This window comes from Panthera leo, chromosome E3, assembly GCF_018350215.1.
Source record: "Panthera leo isolate Ple1 chromosome E3, P.leo_Ple1_pat1.1, whole genome shotgun sequence".
Classification (NCBI taxonomy): Eukaryota; Metazoa; Chordata; class Mammalia; order Carnivora; family Felidae; genus Panthera; species Panthera leo.
The window spans coordinates 15,794,555-15,811,771 of record NC_056694.1 but is presented as its reverse complement, the minus strand read 5'-3'; the positions used below and the strand labels follow the sequence as shown (position 1 = coordinate 15,811,771).

General features: G+C 37.6%; 1 protein-coding gene across 1 annotated transcript in view; it reads left to right on the top strand.

Annotated features, from left to right (window-relative positions):
- Positions 1-15,855, top strand: part of VKORC1L1 (vitamin K epoxide reductase complex subunit 1 like 1) — a 62,041-nt gene extending 46,186 nt beyond the window's left edge. The window contains exons 2-3 of the mRNA XM_042921269.1: positions 8,908-9,017; positions 12,640-15,855. Coding sequence (XP_042777203.1) covers positions 8,908-9,017; positions 12,640-12,866 — 337 coding nt within the window. The 3' untranslated portion in view covers positions 12,867-15,855. The remainder of the gene's footprint in view (positions 1-8,907; positions 9,018-12,639) is intronic.
- Positions 15,856-17,217: the final 1,362 nt, after the last annotated feature.

Below are 17,217 nucleotides of genomic sequence, written 5' to 3'. Positions count from 1 at the left end.
AATTAATGATGGTGGCATAGAAAAAGAAAAAATAAGAATGAATTATTAACTCCAGGAAAAGCAATTTGTGCACAAAAAGAAATGTAATTATAGTTTTAATAGAATTTCTGATATAATATGTTACTGAAAAAAATGCATTTCCTATGGAATTGAACCTTAAAAATACCAGGACTAGGAATTTATTGCTTAAAAGTGACTTAACATCAAATAAAAGAAAATGGGAGTGGAGACTCCTGGAAATTAAGTTTAATACACTTGTGGGTAGTTTTCTATATGTAAATGATACTTTGATCAAAAGTACATTTAAAAAGTACATTTCCCAGGGCTTATGGGAAAACAAGGGATGGGGTGGACCATTCAAAACCTGTGTAAATGTAACCAGATGATGAAGAGAAAACAACAATAATCCTAATTAAAATACTGACAGAGTTCAGAGAGTTGTTAAATTTTACATAAGTAAATAATATGGTCACTGTAAGACTTCACCTTGGGGGTGGAGGGAAGAAATGTGAAGGAAGCTTGCTGGCTGAGAATATAAGGAAGCGCCACAGCGGCTGAATTACGGAGACAACAGTAAAACAAAGATTGTGGAGAACCACACACTAAGCAATGTCATGAAAGCCAAAGGCCAGACCGTGGTATGGACTGTATTTCTCTGTGGCTTGCTGCATCATTGAATAGATTATCTGAAAAGATCATTTGAATGTGTATACAAAGAAATTTCTGGGTAAATACCAAAGAAACCACTAAAATGAGTTGAAAGTGCTTGCCTCTGAGAAGGGTGACTCCAAGATCAGAGAACTAATATCATGAAAACAAATTTAAAAAATCTTACCAAATGAGAATCCAAGTCTTCCATCAAGTTCCTCAGAAATTTTCATAGTAGTAATCACAAGTATTTTTTTCACATATGGTATTACCAGATATTATGCTAGGCCAATACAAGGATTATCCCGCTGTTGTGCATTTTCCAGGATCCATTTTTCCTTTTTAGTGGTTTTTGACCCTTTTGGGTTCTTGAGATAATGTGAAAAAACAGACCTTTCATCCTGAAAAAATTTTAAGTTTTGTTCCACACCTCGTGTCCACAGTGGCTTGGGAATGAGGCCCTTTCCTGGTACAAGCTGGTCATTTCCTCAAAAGAAACTTTGACAAAGATTTTCTAAACCCAGACATTAACTTCTTTGTTTCTCTGATTTTTGTGTTCCATTGTTATTTAGCTTTAACATCTGGATGAATGTAGATATTTATATGGTACCTTTTCCTCTGAAAAATTGTTACTAAATTGATGATGTATCATAACCCATGATTTTAGAATGAGAGAAATATCTTTTTTTTTTTTTTTTTTTTTTTTAATCTTCACCCAGGGCCATCTTCCTCCCATGAACCATGCTGTTAACTCTCACAACAAAATGGTAGGAGAGGATGTCCTAGCTCTTGTTGAAGGGCCTCATCTTTGATTTGCTTGGACATTGGGCTTTACCTGAAACTTTACTATCAAGGGGGCTTGTTTCTGTCAGAGGAATGGGTGAAAAATTACCAGAGCAGTTGTAATTGTTTGGGGTACCAGAAAAAAAAAAATAGCAAACAAGCTTTATATGGCAAGAGGTGGAAACAACCCAGTGTCCCTGAATGGACGAATGGATAAACAAAGTATGGTATACACAGAAAATGGCATATTAGTCAGCCTTTTATTTAAAAAGCAAAGAAATCGTGTCACATGCTACATGTATGAACCTTGAAGGAACTGTACTAAATAAGCAGTCACATAAAGCCAGGTACTGTGGGATTTCACTTATATGAGGTATCTAAAGTAAGGTAGTCAAATTCATAGAAACAAAATGAAAAGGTGGTTGCCAGGGACTGGGAGGAGAGAGAAAAGCAGAGTTCCTTCAGTTTTGCAAGATAAAAAGGTTCTGGAGATGTTTCACAACAATGCAAGCATATTTAACATTGCTGAACTGTGCACTTAAAGATGGTTAAGGTGGTCAATTTAATGTGTGTGTGTGTGTGTGTGTGTGTGTGTGTGTGTGTGTGTGTTTTACCACAATTAAAAAAAATAGGAGCGCCTGGGTGGCTCAGTTGGTTAAACATCCAACTTCGGCTTGGGTCATGATCTCGCAGTCCATGGGTTCAAGTCCCACATCAGGCTCTGTGCTGACAGCTCAGAGCCTGGAGCCTGCTTCAGATTCTGTGTCTCCCTCTCTCTCTGCCCCTCCCCTGCTCCTGTTCTCTCTCTCTCTCAAAAATAAATAAACATTAAAAAAAAAAAAAAAAGTTTAGTCTTAGATGCAGCTTTGTTCAGATAGATCCCAAAGAAGGAATCCAGAAGGGTCTGATCTACAGATGCCCAGTTCCTTCTTGTAAACTGATCAATCAAACAAGTTTTTGCTACCAGCCTAGCAAGAGATAAGTGAGGGAATGGGTCAAGAGGCAGGAAGTATTGCTGAAATGGAGGTCTCTCCATGTGGAAATTTGGTGATTAAATTTAGTACACATACTTAGAACTCAAATATCTATGTATTTGTTGTATAAAGAGAATTTTTCAATTGCTATTATTAAATTGTATTGTTAAAATATAATGGTAAAACCAAAATCATCACACATTACAAAATTTAAATACCAAAGAAAAAAGCAAATGATTTCCAATATATAAATAAGCAAATAAATAAAAGTCATCAGAAGTTTAAAACTTGTGAATGTAATCCTAAAATTTGTATGGGACCATAGAAGACCCCAGGGCACCCAGGTGGCTCAGTTGGTTAAGCACTTGAGTTCCGCTCAGGTCATGATCTTGCTGTTCATGAGTTTGAGCCCCACATTGGGCTCTCTGCTGTCAGCACTGAGCCCACTTCAGATCCTCTGTCTCCTCTCTCTGTCCCCCAAAATAAATAAACATTAAAAAAATAATTTAAAATAAAGACCCCAAATAGCCAAAGGAACCTTGAAAAAGAAAAACAAAACTGAAGGTATCACAATTCAAGACTTTAAGGTACATTACAAAGCTGTAGTGATCAAAACAGTATGGTACTGGATTAAGATAGACACATAGATCCATAGAACAGAAGACCCAGAAATAAACCCACAAATTACATGGTCAGTTTTTGACAAAGGAGGAAAAAATATACAATGGGGAAAAGACAGGTTCTTCAACAAATGGTGTTGGGAAAACTGGATAGCTACATGCAAAAGAATGAAACTGGACCACTTTCTTACACCATACACAAAAGTCAACTCAAAATGGATCAAAGAGCTACATGTGAGACCTGAGACTATAAAATTGTAGAAGAGAGCACAGGCAGTGATGTCTCTGACATCAGCTGTGGCAACATTTTTCTAGATAGGTCTTCTGAGGCAAGGTAAATAAAAGCAAAAATAAACTTCATCAAAATAAAAATCTTCTAAAAAAAAAAAAAAATCTTCTGCGCAGCAAAGGAAACAGCCAACAAAACTAAAAGGCAACCTAATGAATGGGAGAAAATGTCTGCAAATGACATCAATAAAAGGTTAGTATCCAAAATAAATAAAGGATTTATACAACTCAACACCCAAGAAATAAATAATCCAATTTAAAAAATGAGCAGAAGACATGAACAGACATTTCTCCAAAGAAGGAGTACATATGGCCAACAAGACACATGAAAAGATGCTTAACATCACTCATCAGGGAAGTGCAAATCAAAACTACAGTGAGATATCACTGTCAGAATGGCTAAAATAAAAAACACAAGAACCAGCTTTTGGCCAGGATGTGGGGAAAAAGGAACCCTCTTGCACAGTTGGTAGGAATGCAAACTGGTGCAGCCACTGTGGAAAACAATATGGAGGTTCCTCAAAAAGTTAAAAATAGAACTGCCCTAAGATCCAGCAACTGCCCTACTGGGTATTTACCCAAAGAATACAAAAATAATAATTCAAAGGGATACACGTACCCCTATGTTTATAGCAGCATTACTTACAATAGCCAAGATATGGAAGCAGCCCAAGTGTCTATCGACAGATGAGTGGATAAGGAAGATGTGGGGTGTGTGTGTGTGTGTGTGTGTAAAATGGAATATTACTCAGCCATAAAAAAGGAATGAAATCTTGCCATTTGCAACAACATGAATGGGGCTAGAGAGTATAATGCTAAGCAAAATAGACCAGAGAAAGACAAATACTATATGATTTCACGCATGTAGAATTTAAGAAACAAAAAAAATGAGCAAAGGGAAAAAGACAAACCAAGAAACAGACTCTTAACTATAGGGAACAAAGTGATTGTCAGAGGGAAGGCAGGGGGTGGGGGGGATTGGGCAAAATAGGTGATAGGGATTAAAGAGTACAGTTGTGATGAGCACTGGGTGATGTTTGGAAGTGTTGTATCACTATATCGTACACTTGAAACTACTATAACACTGTATGTTAACTACACTGGAATTAAAATTAAAAACTTAATAAAAAATGACCAACAACGGGTGCCTGGGTGGCTCAGTCGGTTAAGCATTCAACTTCAGCTCAGGTCATGATCTCGCAGTCTGTGAGTTCGAGCCCCACGTCAGGCTCTGTGCTGACCACTCAGAACCTAGAGCCTGCTTCGGATTCTTCTGTCTTCCTCTGTCTCTGCCCCTCCCCTGCTTGTGCTCTGGTCTCTCTCTCTCTCTCTCAAAAATAAATAAACATTGGGGCGCCTGGGTGTCTTGGTCAGTTAAGCATCTGACTTCGGCTTAGGTCATGATCTCACGGTTCGTGAGTTCGAGCCCCGCGTCGGGCTCTGTGCTGACTGCTCAGAGCCTGGAGCCTGTTTCAGATTCTGTGTCTCCCTCTCTCTCTGCCCCTCCCCTGTTCATGCTCTGTCTCTCTCTGTCTCAAAAATAAACGTTAAAAAAATTTTTTTTAAATAAATAAATAAATAAATATTAAAATAATTTTTTTTAATGACCAAAAAAATCATCATTTTAAAAAAATGAGAACATTTTTTTTTTCTCAATTGGTTAATATCCCACCTCCTTCCATAAATTACTTGGGGCAGGTCTGGGATAAGTAAAATAATAGAATTGTGATTATAGATGGGACAAGGAGAAAATGGTTAGAAACTAAGATAAAGCCAGGAATAAAGTTAGCACATAAAATGTATCTCATATAGTTCCATATAGCTTTTAGAAGTGGGGGAAAACTCAGTATTTTCAAATGTCCCAACTTGAAAAAAATTCACCAAGAAGTTTTTAAATTACAACCACCCTTAGCAGTTTTAAGGGTCATTTATGAAAATCTGTTCTCATTGACCTTTCCAAGGAAAATAATCTTACATAATGTCAGTCTACTTTGTGAGTTGACTTGCTAACACTTATTCCATCGTTCATCAAAGTTTATTAAACTTTATTATATTCATCAAGTAATTAAGTGATCGTTCTGTTTGGTTGAAAATGCTAGAATGGTAATTGTACTTTATAACTTAATGTGACGTAAGGAAACGCCGTAGCACTGTGATCAGGAAGACCAGAGATCTAATTTTGGTTTTGAGGTTGGATTCCTACCTAGATAGCCAGGTACTTACTGCTTGTGGTAAAGAGGAGTGTGGATCGACAGGAAGGAACTAACAGAACTTAATTGGGGAGATGGGAAGACTCTCTGGTGTTGGAATGTTTGGGTTTTGTTTGTTCGTTTGTTTGTTTAGGAAAGGTACTTAAATTCACCTTTCACACTATTAGTGAGTATACCAGAATTAGTATACCAGGACTACTCAGATGTATCCAGGAGTAGTCAGGTGTTCCATTCATCAAAATTACAGAAAAGTTGGGGCGCCTGCGTGGCTCAGTCGGTTAAGCGGCCAACTTCGGCTCAGGTCATGATTTCGTGGTCCGTGAGTTCAAGCCCCGCGTCGGGCTCTGTGCTGACAGCTCAGAGCCTGGAGCCTGTTTCGGATTCTGTGTCTCCCTCTCTCTGACCCTCCCCTGTTCATGCTCTGTCTCTCTCTGTCTCAAAAATAAATAAACGTTAAAAAAAATTTTTTTTAAATTACAGAAAAGTTAAGATTTGTGCATTAAAATTTAAAAAATAACTAAAAATCATCATGAGTGGTGTGTGGGTAGAGGTGGAAATGAAACAAAAGAGGTTTAATTTTGAAGCTGGGTGATGAGATTACATGGATTGTTCTGTTAACTTTGCGTCTGTACATTTAACGCTTTCCACAATAAAATGTTTCTTTAAAGCAACATTCTAGTCTACCATATTAGAAAATCAGAAGATATTTAGAATCCAGAAGTCAAGAAATAGCCATGTAAGCATATTATTTAGAAATGTGGAATTATATAGGGAAAAAAGGTTAAAAGATATCAAAATGGTTGCCTCTGGGGGTCAGAACTGTGTGTGGAGAGGGCTGGAGTATGGGGTGTCTATTTTGTAAGACTTTCAGTGTTATTTGATTTTTAAACCTTATATACGTATTACTGTGATAAGCCAATATATTCATTCTATGGATTTCTGCATTGTTTTCAGGAAAAAGATTGACATGATCCTATGTGAATAATTAGAGATTAGTGTTTGGAATATGTAAAAATTCTGTTTGCCGGTTATAATTTTGGCAGTGTGCCCAATTATTTCCATTGCCAAAGGTGGTGATTTACATTTGAATTCCTACTTCAGATGAGTGGGGCTAAGAAGTTGATTGCATATAGTTTCTTCCGTCTGCTCTTGCTCTCCTGCAGTTTGTTTTTTACACAATAGTCAAGAGCGATCATAAATAAGCTTATATTACTCTCCTGTTTAAAGCCACTGAATGCCCTCCCATTGCAATTAGAATAAAATTCAAACTCTTCATCATGGCCTATAAACAAGGCCATAAATGATGTAAATGACTGGGTGCCTCATTCTCTTGCCATTCTTCCCTCATCCTGTGTCAGCCTTGATGGCCTTAGGACACTCATCGCTCATTCCTGCCTCAAGGCCTTTGTACTTGCTGTTCCTCTTGAGATTGGCTGCTTTTCATCATTCAGGATTTAATTCATTCAGGATTTTAGTTCCTGGAAAAGGCCATCTCTGACCATCTAGCTAGAATAGCTCCCTCGACCCCTTCTCCGTCTAGAGCTGAGTGGTACTGAGTGTGGTCCCCAGACTAGAAGCTTGAGCTGGGAGTTGTTTTGTTTTGTTTGGAAACACAGAGTCCTAGGCCCTAACACAGACCTGCTAAAGGAAAACCTGCATGTTAATGAGACCCCAAAGTGATCATATGCACTTTTAAATTTTCAGAAGCTCTGGTCTCGAATAATCTCCCGCCTCACTTTTCCCACATATCTGTTAATGGTTTCATCCGTTTCTGAAGATAACTTTGTCATTTGTTCACCTGTTCACTACTTCTCCTCCCTAAATGGAATAAGAGTTCCACAAGGGCACCACCTCTTCTGACTGGTTCTCTCCTGGATTCCAATGCCTGACCCATTATCTGCACCTAGAACATGCGCAATGAGTATTTGATGTGTGAAAGAATACAGAAACGTGGAGATTATTTTGTGTTCCTCAAAGTGTGTAACTCTGTACAGTAAAAATCTTCAGGGCTCTCGCTTGCTTGTAAAAAATATATATATTTTTAAAGTAGGGTGATGGGGGCTCCTGGGTGGCTCAGTCGGTTAAGCGTCCGACTTCGGCTCAGATCATGATTTTGCGGTTCATGAGTTCATGTCATGTGCTGACAGCTCAATGCCTGGAGGCTGCTTCAGATTCTGTGTCTCCCTCTCTTTCTGCCCTTCCCCACTCACGCTCTTTCTCTCTTTCTCTCAAAAATAAACATTAAAAAATTTTTAAAATAGTGTGACAAATAAAGAATCACTTATTTATCCTTGTCTTCAGGTAGTTTGTTTTCCAAACCAAAGTTTAGGTTTTATTGAGTGCTTTGCTATGGACTTAAAACCATTAGTGTTTTCTTTCTGGTATTTTAAAAAGCATGCTCGTAGTTAAAGTTATCTTCAAAAGTTTTCATCCGAAGTAAATGTTAGTTTGATATTTGAATCAAATTTTATTAGATCAGAAGTAATCTTTTTAAAAAATAGGAAAATATTCTGAAAATGTGAAGTGAAATGCAAAACTTGAGGTTAAACTGCAAATAAAAACAATGGAACAAATAGTGTGTCAATTTTTTACTCTTGAGGTATATGTATGATTCTAGGAAGGGCCTATAGTTTCTGCTCTTGTTCTACATTTAAAGATGTGTTCCCAAGATACATTTCCTATTGCATATCCTGGTGAAATTTGTCAGGAAGCAACACTGCAGTCTACAGACTTTGAATGAAGAAATAGGGCAGCTTAAGTCAGTGGCTTTCAACGGGGGTGGTTTTGTCCCCTTCCAGGAACATTTGGCAATGGCTTAAGACATTTTTGGTTGTCGCAACTGGCGGGTTGTACTACTAGCATCTAGTGGGCAGCGCCCAGGGATACTGCTGAACTCCCTGTCATGCACTGAACCGCCCCCAACTGTAAAGAATTCTTTAGCCCAAAATGTGAGTGGTGCTGCTGCTAGGAGGCTCTGGCTTAAATTGAGAGAGCCCTTCCTCTGCAGATACTAATGTCATCAGAGAAAGAGTCCTTTGAGGGTGCCTAGGTGGCTCAGTCAGTTAAGCGTCCAACTTTGGCTCAGGTCATGATCTTGCAGTTTGTGAGTTTGAGCCCCTCGTTGGGCTCTGTGCTGACAGCGCGGAGCCTGCTTGGGATTCCCTCTCTCTCTGTCCTTCCCTGCTCGTGCGTGTGTGCGCTCTCTCTCAAGGTAAGTAAACATTTAAAAAGAGTACTTTATCCTACCTTTTGCATAAGAGAATATATAGAAATAGGCAACTTAGAGATTCAGATGGGTGTATTGGCATGGCATTCTCAAGTAATTTTATATTTTTAAAAATAGGAGGACTCAAAATAGGGTTATTGGTTTTCCTTATTTTACAGATGGGGTCGAGGATTTGGTCTTTTGGGTTCCATTTTTGGAAAGGATGGTGTATTAAACCAGCCAAACAGTGTCTTTGGACTTATATTTTATATACTACAATTATTACTTGGTAAGTATACAGCAATACAAAAATAAGTTTGTTTTGTTGTATTCCATTTAGTACTTTGTGTCTTTTCCCTGAAATGTCTTTACATTAAATAAAAGCATGTTAATGATAGAACCACTAGTTTGCAGTACATTTTTCTGTTGTGAAAATTTGGCTCCCTAAGATTTTGATGATGCTGATGCTGAACTTGGTATCTGTTGGTGTTTAATCAAGGATGGCAACATCCCATAGTGTCCAGAAAAACCAGTCCCAATCAGAGAACTTATTACTCCAGTCTTCCCTGGAAACTTTTTTTCTTATTACTTTATATACTGTGTGGTTACTTAAAACTATTACGCACTGAGAAAACATTAACAGTGAACCATGTGCATAATTTCATCACCTTTACACCTCCACTATTCCCATTGCTTTCTGTTCTTTTTACTTAATTTTATGTGAATCCTTATGTTGTTTCTCCTTTTCAGTTTTTTGTTGTTGTTGATAACAAGGTTTCAATTTTTTTGTGCTCATTAACACTGTGGTGATCAACATCGTTTAAAGACCCCTTCACACACACCTCCCTCCTTGAATTAGTTCTGCAAAATAAATTTCCAAACATGAGATGGATGAGTCAAAACACATAGATTTTTTTTTTAATGTTTAAATTTCTAATTCAGTAGTTACAAAGTACAGCCACTATTACATTTTAATTTCCTTACATTGTCACTTTTGTTGATGGGATCCTGATAATAGTCCATTTCCCTATTTGTTAGAAACATTTTACTCATTCTTTTTCCTTTTTTATGTTAGTTTGGTGAATTTTGATCATACGAAAATTTTTTATGTTTTTAGAGTTAAATCTATCCATTTTTATCTTTGGGCTTCAATTGTTAATATTCTGCCCTATTATCTGCCAGCTCTTTTCTGCTCTTCTGTCTAGCTGAAGTTGATTTGTTATGAGGCAAATTGTGAATCTCAGTTTTCTAAATATTCCTTATCAAGTTTGCCCTGTTCTATATCCTATAGAAATACAAAAATATACACAAGGATATGCACAGCAGTACAGTTTAAGATAGCAAAAAAATTGGAAGCGTTCAAACGTAATGGCTGAATAAATTAGGTTACCTCCATACTAGAAAATACTATGTAGCCATTTAAGGAAAAAGTAGGTCTACATGTATATTCTGGAAGGATCAAGACATAGGTTAGTGAAAAAAGTAAATTATAGTATAATAGATACAAGTTTATGTTATATATATGCATGTGAATGCATAGGAAAGGGTCTGGTGGTTGGAGGCCAGGAGTGAGATTTTTATTTTTTATTCCATTTATTTTTTCTGTTTGGATTTCTAAAGAAGAATCTATAAATCCAAACATATAAGCCAAAATTAAAATAGCCCAAAACATGCTTTTGACTATGTTAATTTTTGGAGATAGAGATGGAACAAATTTCTATTTATAATATTTGATTTGTGAATTTCCTTATATATATATTTTTAAATCATATGTATCCTATGTATCTTTTCTGTTCACAATTTTGTGCATTCACATGCATTTTTAATGTCTGGAGGCACATTGAAGGCATATGTGAGCTCATTTAACAGTTTTCCAGAGCACATCATCTTCACTCCCTTCTAAGGTGTTTGAGAGACAGCATTTTTAATTTTTCCATAGGTAATACATTCATGAGTTCAAAAGTAAAAAAAAAAAAATTAAAATGCTGTCCAGCGAAACGCCTACCTCACCCCTCATCCCCCTCTGCCCACTTCCTACTGCCTTTCATGCCCAACTGGTATCTGCTTGTTGTTGCTGTAGAGTTTCGCAAGGCATATCCAAGAAAATACAAATATATCATCTTAATTTTCCTGCTTTTAAAATATAAAAGGCAGATGCTATACATACCGTTCTATATACTCTGCTTTCTTTTTTGCTTGACTAATACATTGATATCCATAGCAGTCCACTAAGTGTCTTCATCCTTCCTTACAGCTGCAAAATATTCCATTGTTTGATAGTACTGTCATTTACTTAGAGTTACAGCACATTGTAAATTCCACTGGGAATTGTGTCCCAAGCCACCAGCCTACATTACGTTATGTTAGGACAGGTTTGGTACAATAGTACTTAACCAACAGCCAGTATTTATGGAGCATTCGAAGTGCTTTGTACCTATTAGCTCCTTTATTTATCTTTTTTTTTTTTTTAACTAAGCTCTAAGCTCAACGTGGGGCTTGAACTCACAACCCTGAGATCAAGAGTTGCACTCTCTACCAGCCAGGCGCCCCACCTATCAGCTCTTTTAATCCACACATCAGTATTAGGAGGTAAAAACGATTATTATCTCAAGGAAAAGAGTGATGGAGGAAGTAAATAACAGTTCGTGTCATTCTGAAACTCACTTTCTTTTTAAAATTAATGTGGCAGCATTAATTTTTGAAGTTTTAGACATTTAGCATCGATGACGTTAGCAAACTGTTTAAGTAAAGGGCCAGACAGAAAACCATCTAGGCTTTGCTGGCTGTCGCAGCTACTCAGCGCTACCACAGATGTTACCTAAATGAGTGCGTGTGACTGGGTTCCAGTCAGTCTTTATTTACAAAAGCAGGTGGCCAGGTTGGCCAGTCCCTCGCTGTAAGTAATCCAATAGTATCTTAGTCTTGAAGAGTCTTATGAGAGGTCATACTTTAGTACTGACCAGTCCTGTGGGCAAGTCAGGCCTTTATGGTGAGACTATAGCCTCCAGGCAGCTTCTCATTCAACAGGAGGTGGGGATTTCAGCTCCTTAATTAACTTCTTCAAACCTCCTACCACCAATTATTTTTTCCTCTTTGTGTTTTCCTAGTCCGTTAGTTGTTGGGTAGGAGGGTAGTGTAAAATGCTCTAACTCCTCTGTCCTTGAGAATAAGCACACACGTTCTCATTTCTGTTAGCTGTGGGAAATTACAAAACAATACACGTGAGGATGTCAGCACCGAGAGAGCCCTGGTTTAGTGCACATAACCGCCTTTTTTCTTGATCTGCTTTGACCCACATGTGGCCGACTGGCCAAACGTGGTTTCCGTTATCTTCCAGGGTGAGCCCTTTCTGAAATGTTTACTACAATTTTTTTTTCCCTTCTTCAGCAGCATATTGGTATAATCCTCTCCCATTTCGGATTTTTGATAAATTTGATCTACACATGGAAAGCAAATTTTACTTCCCACACATGGGGAGCCTCCAGTGCAAAGGCCAGGGGAAGCGTGTCCTGCTTGGGAGAGAAGGTTGTGGTCCTCACATTCCTTTATCCATTAGGAGGGGGTGAGACTGTCAATTTTACAGACTGGCTCATTGCATAATGTGATTACAAGACTGCATATTTTCTTTGCATGACTTAACTAAAGCTAGTTTATGATAGAAGTGATACTTCACCTAGAATACTGACAAATCAAAAACACTGCAGCTATAAAACTGGTATTCTGTGTGCAAAAGTCACCCTGCATAATCTTAATAAAATAGATGAGTAACTTTCGTTCTCAAATTCCATAGCATTTTGCAGTAAAATCAGTATTGCAACGCTGCAGCAAATCATGGAGTGCTAGCTTTTAACTCAGAAACTTTCTCGCCATTGTCAAGGACTGATGGAGCCACACGTCTCTTTCTCTTGCAGGCATGACAGCAAGTGCAGTCGCAGCTTTAATCCTCATGACGTCCTCCATCGTGTCTGTGGTGGGGTCATTGTACCTGGCCTACATTCTGTACTTTGTGCTGAAGGAGTTTTGCATCATCTGTGTCATCACATATGTGCTGAACTTCATTCTTCTTATCATCAACTACAAACGACTAGTTTATTTGAATGAGGCCTGGAAACGGCAGCTGCAGCCTAAGCAAGACTGACAGCCTGACCAGCTCCGGACTGACGGCCTGAAGTTCCCTTTTCCATTAAGTTTATTTTGCAGCGTTTTTTTTGTTTGTTTGTTTGTTTTTTGTTTTTTAATTCTTCACAACAGACACTTTCCCTGAGAATCTTAAACTGATTTTATAAAACCTATAAATTAGAAGGGGCCCTAGCTATTTTGTGTCAATCTTCATTTTAAATATGGATACAAAAAAAAAAAAAAGGATATGCCGAGCCAATCAAAGACAAGCTTTAACTTTACTTTGAAAATGTTTCTGAAATAATAAAATGTAGCCCTAGCCCCCTGCCCTTGATTGTAAAGTGAGCAACCATTGCTAGTAATTCTCTAATGTGTATAAATTCAATTTCAGGTATAACAAATGTGATCATGACATGAAAATATTTTAGAATAGATACTGTATTAAATATTACCATGTTTACAATATGTAATATGTTTTTAGCCGATGGATTTAAACATGTAGATTCAACTAGAATCCATTTATGTGATATTTGTAAATAAAGGTAGAAATATTGGATCCATCCCTGCAGAACTTACTGTACAGTTTAGTTGAAGTGTAGCGATGAAGAATTGTCAGCTCAACGTTGACCGAAGAAATAGTGAAAATAGTAAGTCCATACAGAGCATCTTGTGAAAAGTACTGACAGCTGTGGGTCCAGCACTGACAGCAAAAATAATAGGGTAGTTGGTTCCCTTTCATCTCCTTCCTCAGAAAGGAAGAAACTAAATTTGGACATTCAAGTCAAGCCTGTGTCTAGTCATAAAACTGGATTGATTATAACCTTACCAAAATGAGTCATGTGACCAGACCTTCACATCCAAGGCCTTCAGGACACTAAAAATGGGGAAATGGGTAGATTTCTTTGGAGAAAAGCTGGAAATATTAACATGGCATTTTTAGGAAAAGTCTCTTACAGCAGTTGAATTTTCATGCAGATATTCTTCCTTAACATCGGTGCCAGTCGACCAAACAGTATTAGGACCTTGAAATAACCAGTATAAGCCCAGTTGCTCCAGAGTAGGATTGCTCTTGGGTAGCTCTGTAGTATTTCCTGTTTAATTCTGCACTAATTGGATGTCTAGTTTCTAATTGTTTTAGAGTCCATACTAGATTTGTAAATTTTAGGGCTGACACGCTGCTCAGTTTGCATAACCGGGAGTAGTACGGGTAGAAATATATGAAGGTAAAATACACTAATGGTGTCACTACTCCTTCTAGTAACTACGCAATGCATAGGTTTTAAGAGTGATTTGAATAAACCCAAATGAAAGTGTGACAGTATGTTTCTATGGTTAACACCTTATATCAGAATGTTAAAAGTGCCTTCTGTCTTAAATCTCAAACCAAATATTTTGTGTGTTGAACTTGGGCAGAAGTGTCCTTCCTTCCTCTTACCATGAAGTAGAAAGCCTGCATCAGTCTATAAAAAGGTTCTGTACAATCATTTTGTTCCTTAGATTGAGAAGTAGTAGCAATGTTTTTGCTTCCAGTTAGATTAATCATTATGTTAAAAATAGACCAGTGACTTTTCTTTAATAAGCCTTCTTTTTGAAGGGAGGGGACAGGCTCTGCTCTGTAAACCGTACTGTGTAGAGTCAGCAACTGTTCAGCAGTTTCCAACTAACTGTCCTAATTGATGCATTGTATTTTTCTGGCCCAAGGCAGGTATAAAATCTGAATTGTAATGAACTTCCAACGGGTTTTAACAGGTTTTGTGAAAGTTGAATTCAGATTTCAAGGCTGTTTTCCCATGAATGTGAATATTTCAATGCCTGTTTTATTATGTGTGTATTGTTCTTGTTTCTAGTTAAAGAACTCTAGAAAGCATTGATCGGATGTCTGGTGTTTGTGGAGAAACAAGTCGTAATGTTGGAGAACTTGTACAATGAGGTCACCTTATCGCAGTGCTTCCCGGTCTGCCAGGCAGTTTGCTGCTTCTTTCTTCTAGGCTAGAATGGAAAAGGTTAACAGTGAAGACTTCTGTGGTATATATAACACTGGTTGTGCTAAATAAGTTCCTCATGTCCCAATTTCAAATGGATTTTCATCATATTTGGTATCAATCAGCAGAGTATAGTTAAAGCTTGTCTTGATGTTGTGTTCTTGCAAATGTCAACTCTCATGTGATAAAATGTAAAAACGTTCAGCCAGACCCTTCAAGATTTTCCTTTGCTTTCCTAAGCCTTGGGGGAAACACCACTGTTTCAGTTGTACAAAAATTTTTTGCCACATTCCTATGAGCCCAGTAGAATTAATCTCTTTGTTTTCTCACTGAGTGATGAAGGTGTGCCGCCTGAAGTAACAGCAGGGTAATGCCAGTATGTCAGTAAGTAACAGGACCCCAGTGGGTGCTGGGATATTTTTGTCCTGGAAGAATTTAGGCTCCCCTCTACATCCTCTCTTCCACTCCAAGAAGGAGAAAACACCATGCTATAAAATTTGAGGATCGTTACGACTTTTTGAGACTATTTAAAACACTGCAACATTACCAGCCACCGACATTGAAGAACAAACTGCGGGGGGGAGGGAGAATTGGATTTCTGTTTTTTGCAGTTATTCCATGCTTCTTGGTTTTGGGAGTAAGTTGTATGTAACAAATGAAGCCTCTTATTTACTGTGTAGTCATATCATTTGAAGAAATGAGAGAAGCTGTGGTTAAATGATAAATTCTAGGCAATCTAGGTGATTTGGAGGATTTCATTCAGTTTTGCATTTCAGCTAGGTGCTTTCCAGGAAGGTAAACTGGTGAAATAACTCAGGTTTAACTAGCTGTGTGCCAGGAATTACTTTTCCTTTATGTATGTCACCTCTCTTTAAATCTATTACTTTTAAAGATGTTGAAAGCATTGACTGTTTCATACAGAGATCTGCCATTTGGTACAAGAGATCTTTGGACCCTACTAAGTAGGACATAGGACCAAGACTACAGTGAAATTAAACCTAATTAAACCTAAATTGTTGGCTTTTATTTGTTTGTATTTCATTTATATCTTTAAGATTATCAGCAAAAGTGCAAAGTAATCTTCAGCAATTGCTTTGTAACTGAGATTAGAACCACTGCTTAACGTGAGTGAATGCTGACAGACCTTGTCTTGAAAATCTCTATTGGACAAATGCCAACAAGAAATTCACTATCATTATTGGCAACCTATTGGGAAGGAATACCTAACCTGCAACCTTTGTCCTCATGGGTTTTCCCCCAAGATATAAGCATTGGTGGAACATTTCTATTCAGACATTTTAGGCAGCACTAATGATTCCTAATCTGTGAGAACTACCCTTCAATCAAACAAAAGGGGCAGGGGTGGGAATCCAGGCTACTTGGTTTTTTTGTTTGTTTGTTTTTTACAAATAATTAGCCCAGAAAAGGTGAAATGTTTTGTTATAAAACTGTATTAAGCATGGCCTAAGTATTAGGTGTATGACCTGTATAGTATGTTCCATCGAAAATATTTATTACTAGTGCTTTCAGCTCTGGAGTAAACATTCATTTAAAGTGGAGTTCACTGGGCAGACTTCCCCTTTAATATAGATAGAAATATTCTTTACCAGAGATTTAGGACACAGTTTTGCTAACTGGTAAAAACAAATGTAAATATGTAAGAATGTTTATTTGTTGCACATAACTTTTTTGGTATAAAATAAATGTAGACGTTACCTGTGGAAGCTGTACGGCCATCCTTCTTACACTGCAGTATTACATTTCAAACAAAAAGCTGCAATGAATCCAGTCTTCCTACAAACTATTCTTGAAGCTGATACTGTAACTTCATTTCTACAGGTGTCCTGAGTTGATTCTTTTTCCCTTAAATTAGATGTAATTTATAGAAGACACAGGCAGAAATCTTAAGAGATTCCAGTACTGGAATGCGTGTGGGCTCACGATATATACGGCTGTCAAGAATTCATGAGAAAGGAATTAGTGCTTAGAGTTCTATGAGCACATGCACGTGCTGATCAGATCTTGCCCACGGCTTTACTTCAGCTCCCCCTGAATGCTCCACTCAGTCCCCTAAAAAGGTAACATCTGCAAGGAAGATGAATCCATTTAAAATATAGTTCAGCCATATTTTATTGAATACAACAAACGCGTTCTCTAGAACCTCAGGATTTAGGAAATGGACCTTACCACTAACTTGTAAACCATTTAAGTGTTTAATTTTTTTTTAATGTTGTTACGTGAAGAGTTCTGTGTTATTCCTTGACATTAAATGGAACGCAAAACTTGATTTCCTTCAAGGAACTTAAGTTCAGTGGTAACAAAACAAGCATGTAACCCCCAGAACCCCTAACTTCATATCTGAACCAACAACACCTGCATTTCTTAAAA